At 36.5% G+C, this 7378-nt stretch overlaps 1 protein-coding gene across 1 annotated transcript in view; it reads left to right on the forward strand.

Moving 5' to 3' along the window:
* Ndst4 (N-deacetylase and N-sulfotransferase 4) overlaps positions 1-3040 on the forward strand; it is a 233409-nt gene extending 230369 nt beyond the window's left edge. The window contains exons 12-13 of the mRNA XM_038311564.1: positions 145-247; positions 2921-3040. Of these exons, the coding sequence (XP_038167492.1) occupies positions 145-247; positions 2921-3040 (223 nt within the window). The remainder of the gene's footprint in view (positions 1-144; positions 248-2920) is intronic.
* The last annotated feature ends 4338 nt before the right edge of the window (positions 3041-7378 follow it).

Here is a 7378-nt window from a genome sequence, read left to right on the forward strand (position 1 = left end):
CTTATCATTTCTTAAATCAGCAGAACATTTGTAGAAATGAATGAAATTAAAGCAATAGGCCTAGAAAAGTGTAGCTCTTTTATCTGACTGGGAAGGCTCTTTACTGAAAATGACTTGCAATTACACATGTTTTATATATTTTAGGTTTGATCCCCAAAAGGGCTTTTGGTGTCAGCTCCTGGAAGGAGGAAAGACCAAATGCCTTGGGAAGAGTAAAGGAAGAAAATACCCACCCATGGATCCAGAGGTAATGTCTGCTTGGTTTGAATTACTCTGGCCAAAATACTTTGCTGTTTGAAAACCAGGAAGAAAAGCATGCGTCTTTCTTTGCTGATCTGTCTTTGAAATCAATCATTTTACATACTTAGAAGACATTAGAGAGAGGAAGAACTGATAAATGTCATTTAAATTGTTTCCTGTTGGAATTCAACTTATAATTATACATCAAAATTAACTCTTTCTCACATTGAAGGGCACTTAATAATTGTTTGGTAAGCAATGCTATAAAAAAAGCAATAAGTATTACTAACATGTAGTCACTGTCCATTGTTCTAGTTTGACTTTTGTTTCTGTGATAACTACCCTGACCAAAAAGCAACATTGAGGAGGAAAGGGCTTATTTTGGTTTACAACTTCCAGGTGACGCTCCACCACTGAAAGAAGTCATGGTAGGAACTTGGAGGCAGGAGTTGAAGCAGATATGGTAGAGGAATGCTGCTTACTGGCTTGCTTCCCTTGGCCTGCTCAGCTACCATTCTTCTGCAGTCCTGGCCAACGTGCCCCAGGCTGTCTCTTTCCACAGTGGGCTGGGCTCTCCGGCATCAATTAGAAATCAAGAAAATGCCCTACAGTCTTGTCTACAGGCTAATCAGATGGAGTCAAATTCTCAATTGAGGTTCTCTCTTACTCAGATGGCTCTAGTTTTGGGCGAAGTGGCAAAAACTAACCAGCGCACATCCATCTGGTACCAAAACCATGCCTGACGCTGAGTTAAGCAATGCAGAAAATAGAAGGATAAAATGGCTACTGAAATTCATTATGGGGTGGATGATTTAGTTAGGGTCATCGGATTAGATAGGATTGGTTTGGTCATTGGATTAGTTAGTTAGAACAAATTAGTTAGGGTCACTAATTTGTGGAGGCACAAAATAATAATAAACCAAACTCCAAAGACAAAAAAATAATAGAAATCATGTTATGTGGAATGATGCATTATATTAGAAATGATAGATGGAAACCAGCCAGATATTGTGAGCATTTTCCCTAAGGCCAGGTAGGCAAGGGCAGTATGCATCCTTCATGTGTTGCCATGGTGATATAAGTGCAAGAAAGTCCTTAATTTACCTTTGAACTCAGTAATTTCTAAAGGGTTTCAGAAATCACTTTAATCTGCCCCAAAACATCAATGTAGCATCCCCACTACTGTAAACATCTTATTCCCCATTTGAGGTGCACACCATCTGCTTTAAGGGGAGAAACATAATGGAATGTGTGGCGAATGGTCCAAGATGAAATGTAATTGTCCTAAATCCATTTCCACAGTATACACAAAAGTTGCTAGGGGAGTTTTATAAAGAAAGAAATTCATTTGTATTTAAAATGTTGAGAAGAGCTTAGGGGAGTTGGTATAATTTCTATGCAAGGGAAAATTATGTTTGATCACTATGAATATTTGCACATGAAAGTATTGATCAATTTTTGGGGAAACAAAAAAAACAACAGAAGAAAGTAACCCTATGGGTAGTTTTAGGAAGAATATGGCAGCAAGAAAAGCAAGTTAACATTTTTCTATTTTCCAGAAATCGAAATATATATATACTCATTAGTACACTATATATATATATATATATATATATACACACACACACACACACAATATATATATTCATCAATTTATTTAGGGTCTGGAATGATACCTCATTGGGTAAGAGCACTGTTGCAACTCCAGCAAAGCCCCAACCTATCCAATGTCTTATTCGAGCCTTTGCAGGTACCTGTGAGAATATACACAGAAACACACACATTTACACACACGCACATATAAATAGAAGTAATCTTGAGGCTCAAACTCTTCAGGTTTATTTGGCATTTAAAAATATAACAAGGCACCTTAACTCTTAAGAGGTATTGTTTATAACAGTTTGTAAAGAGAGAATTCCTGAATAAGATTTTCAAATATATGGTGTAGCCAGTTATATGTATAATCAGTAATTTTACTCTGTAGGCGAGACTGCGTGCTCATTTCTCAACTGCTCAGACCCAAATAACAATGCAGAAACTATATTAACTATACAGTTTGGTCAATCGTTTAGATGTATTCCTACCTATCTCTTATATCTTAAATTAAGCCATTTATTTTATGTATCGTCACAAGTCTGTGGTTTATTGGAAAGATTCCAGCAGCGGCATCTTTCTTCTTTGGCAGCTAGATGGTATCTCCTTGACTTCACTTACTCCCTTTCTATATCTCAGTTCAGATTTCCTACCTGCTTTACTCTGCTAAGCCATTGGCCGAAGCAGCTTTATTCATTAACCAATCAAAGCAGCACATATACTGAAAGACATCCCACATCATTACTCCATTATAGACAGATTTTTAAAAAATGAAATTTGTATATTTTATCGTACTTGTTCCAATACATTTCATTAAGCATTAATATAATCTCAATCTCTGCTATTATGCTTCAATATTTTACATCTCAAAATCTTTAAGTGCCATAACGGCAGTTAGCTCTCCCGGGGCACACTTGTACATCTTTATTTTATATCTATGATTTAGCCAGAATTTCTCAAAGTGTAAATGAGTGATTAAGGAAAACTAGTAAATGAACAATTTATAGATACATACTGGGATAAGGGTATTTCTAAAGTGTAGATGCTTGACGAGTAAGAGTGTCCTTTAAGTCTTTTTTGTTTCCAGGCCAGAACCTTCCTCTCCAATTACTACCGGGACCACAACGTGGAGCTCTCGAAACTGCTGCACAGGCTGGGGCAGCCCCTGCCCTCTTGGCTCAGACAGGAGCTGCAGAAAGTGAGATAACACCAGTGGGGAGAACGGGGCCCAGAGTCCCCGTGAAGCAGAAAAGGCGAACCACACAACTTTATCCTTTTCATACGCTTGTCAAGAGAGGACTGTGAATAAATCCCCTTCAATGTCTTTCATAAAATGAAAACATATGCACGCCTTCGCAATTATTAGCATTAATCCTTACGTAAGGCTTTTGGAAACAGAACACGGGGGTTGTGGCACCATCAAGTTTCTCTAGTCTGGGGATCATCATGCAGCTCACTCTCTCTGTTAGCTAGCTTTCTGGACATCACATGACTACTGATGTTCTGACTATATGCAAATTGTCAATTAAAAAATTTGAGGAAAAGATAAGAACTGCAGTGTCTATAAATGAAGTCAGGTCTAACCCACTGTCTGAATTAAGGGCTAATGTTTATAAGTATCATTTATCTGGTTCTGCTGGTCCATCTTCTCCTTGTAAGGTGGGGAGAGACCATGTTCACTGAGAGTTCTGGGTCATCACAAGGGCATGCCATCCTCAGAAAACTCCAACATGGTCTCTCAAGAGCTCCATTAAGACAGAAGTTGTGATTCTGAACCTTAGTAGGTGAGGGCCACCTTTAATGAGTCCATGATCTACTACATTACCAAGGTTCCCACCTTGGCAATGATGTAGCATTTATATTTATTTTGTTCGTTATTCTAAAAAGGAAGAAGAAAAGCTTTGTTGACTAGAAATTAAAGACTAAATTGTATTTGCAGGTCTAAATAGGCACTTTTCCTTCTATGTAGAAAATATTTCCATATCTTTAAAGCATGATGTTTCATATAGGCAACTACATCTACTATAATAAAGTTTTACCATCCAGTTTTAAATATATCTAAAAGTTAAGTTATATCCCAAAGTTACGTGTGAGAACATCACTGATTCCCTAACTTGAACCCAGTTTCATGGACATAAAACTCACAAGTTAATCTTAAGACAAGAAATGCTAATTTTGTTTTGAGTTACAGCTTCCTATTATATCTGGACTATATAAAATTGTGTTTACCAGAATTTTATCCTGTTTGTCCATGATGATATATGAAAGTGTTGTTTATCTTTTTAGTGATATACGAAGGTAAAATTTTACCAGAACAGTCGATCAAGGTGACTTTGGGAACATTACCCACAATTCTCCCTCCTCCACAGAAATATTTTCAAAGGTTGTAAATAACACCATCATCCCCATTGTTAGAGAATTTATTCTTGCATCAATTTAATAACAAGTGTATTTTTTATTTTTGGTTTTCAGTGGGAAGATGAATTAGACAAGCACAATTGTCTATTCCAAAAGAGTTTGGTGTCTTTTTGCATATTGAAAATCCAACTTGTCATCTCTATTTCTTTATTTTCTTGTTTCTCTTAACAGTCCTGCCTAAAGTCTCTTGATCTTTACCAGAAAATGTGAAATTTAGTAATATAAATCACAATAATTCCCAGTTTCATTTCTAACTGTAGGGATTTCATTCTCACCCTTGTTACTTATACCAGTGTTTGACACAGTCCCTTAAAATGGAAAAACAATAATGACAATTATTTATTTAAACCACAGCCATTTATTCACCACCTCCCTCCCACTTATATTAGAGTTTCTGCCACCTTCTTTTGTTCTGTGTGAGACAGACTATTACTATTTAGCCCAGGCTGTCTTGAAATGTGCAATCCCCCTGCCTCTCCCTCTGGAGCACTGGGATCCCAAATGTTCAATACTACACCCAGCTCTAATCATTGTTTTCCTGACCTAGAGGAAAATCTTCTTTCCTTCACAGGGGACTAAAATGATAGTTATAGAATGGAAAGAGGGCACTTTCATGTAAAATAATATTGATATAACTCAATAACTTCCAGCTCGTCATCAGATTTGGTCATGAAATGAATTTTCTGCATTTTCTCACCTTCTAATAATGTATACATATCAGAGCCTCACCCACCACTATCTGAAATCAAAATCTCACCCGGGTATAACCATTCTCTTTCTTTCCTGGTTATTCCAAGCATTATGTGTATTTTTCTTGCTATGTTGGATAATGAAGTGAGCGGCTATATTTAATTATTTAACAAAACTTCTAAAAGTTTGAAGGAATCCACAATATGAGACTCTGCACTGTAACAATCTGCAAATCTCAGCTTTAATATTATTTTCCTTTTTAAGATTTCTTCCCACCTCAGGATTGGTGTCTCAGAATTCAATAGTGTCATTTTTCAGAATTTTAAATTACATCTTCAGTTTTATGCCACATAAGTTTATTTAAATACTGGAATATTTTTCATGTCCTTTAGGCATGGTTTCTTCATTCCTTCCCAGATATTTCAGGCCTTGCCTGACTTACAAGCATAACTGGCAATTAGTTCATTTGTTAAAGGCAAAAATGTTTGTTTCAAATAGTAACTCCTAAATGTTATATTATGAAAATTCATCTAAAATAAAATTTAGTTTCTATTTAATAATGACCAAACACAATTTTAAAAGTATGAAGAAAAGCACTACTGATTCACACACACACACACACACACACACACACACACACACACACACATACCTTATAGAAGTTTTACGGAGGGGTTTGCCTAAATTTTAGCAAACCAAACTTGTATTCAGTCTTGTGCTGCTTTTTAAATCTTATCGTTTTAAGTAATGCAAAATAACCTATATTCTGGGCTTATTTATTGATTTATTTTAAATTACAGGCAGCACAAGGTATTTATAGAGAAATAATATTCAAGTGTTCTATTTGTGGTGGTGGCAGAAAATGCTGTTTGCTTGAGGAGGCAGATGGGCTCAAAAAAAACCCTGCCAGGACTTTATGGAGCAGACTCTGATCTAGTAGTCTGGGAATATGAGATGTGTCTTTCTAAACCAACTTTAAGAACACAGTACTGCCAGAAAACTATATACATATTTCAAAATGAGCAAATATCTGTGAATGTGTTGTGTCTTAGGAACCTAAAGAGTGTATGGTCTCACAAACAACTTTCTTTGTTAGCAAGTGAGACACATGGGATAAGCAGAGCAAAAACACAACATTGACTGAAATGAAATTGTTAAAAGAGTGGTTGTCATCCTAGCATATAGGATCCACCCTGCCGCTGGCACAGCCCCTGGAGTGATGCTGTTTCTCCTGCAGCTTAGACTTTAGGTGTCAGTTGATTCCGCCTCTTCTTGTCTTCATCATAGTATACGCACTTCCTGGATGCCAAATATCAAATGCTTGTCACCCAGACTTGGGAATGGGTCCTTCACAATTGGCATCCTCATCCCAGTCCTACCTCTCAGTAGCTGTGTGGCCTTAGATAATTTGTGGAACTTCCTTGAGTCTTTTTTTTTTTCCTGTAAATTAGAGGCAATGAATTACTCATGAGGTTATTATAGCCTCTCGGTAAGAATGTTTAGATAACAGCTCAGTGCCTGATCTAGCTGTGCTGAAGTATGTTAGTCATAAAAACGATGTATAACTAATCATGGCTGTCTTCTATTCCATCCAACAGGACTGTCTGTTTTCTACTCCTGCTAATAATAAAACATATATGACAAAAATATACAATTGTATCTGGTCAAATGAGAAACTATCTTCCTAATCATTGTCCCAAAGTTGTTCTGCTCTCTGGCCCATTTTGACAAGCAGCACTCACTGTGAAGTGGCACCTTCTCTGTTCAGATGGCTTTCCTCCTCCCTAGGGACAGCTCACCAGCATGTCCTCACTGGTGACTTCCTTTTTATCTGTTCTTTCTCTCTTCATAATTCTTTTTTAACCCAGTGGACACATTGCCAAAAATATCAGATCTACACCTCTAATTTCCTCAACAAAAGAGAAGCTTATTGGTGGCATATGTAAAAATATGTGATATGGAGGCATATATAATAATGAGTTAATGCCATCTTCAATTAAAGAGTGTAAGAAAATGTTTGTGAATTCTCTCCAAATCACAACTTTAACCATCTAATGGAAGCTTTTATTCTGTAGATTAAAATATTCTATTATATGTTTATATTTTATATTTGTAAGTATCAAATACCATTATTTTCTGTATTTCCCATTGCAAATATATAATGCATCCAAGATATATCGGCAGTCAAACAATTAAAAATGTTGAGATATTTATATTACTGTGTTCATATTGGGTCTTCAAAAATCTAGGTAGCATTTGATTCCTATAACACTTAGGTGTGACTGAACACATTTCAGACGTACAGGGGTCACATGTGGACAAAAGCTATACTATCTGCCAACACAGGTCTCAATTCGCCTCTCACTTACTGCTTGTTTGTTAGCCTGCTATTCATTCTCTGGGTGGGGAAGCTCTTTCTACATAGAGTTTTAAGAAA

The sequence above is a fragment of the Arvicola amphibius genome, chromosome 14 (assembly GCF_903992535.2).
Source record: "Arvicola amphibius chromosome 14, mArvAmp1.2, whole genome shotgun sequence".
Taxonomy (NCBI): Eukaryota; Metazoa; Chordata; class Mammalia; order Rodentia; family Cricetidae; genus Arvicola; species Arvicola amphibius.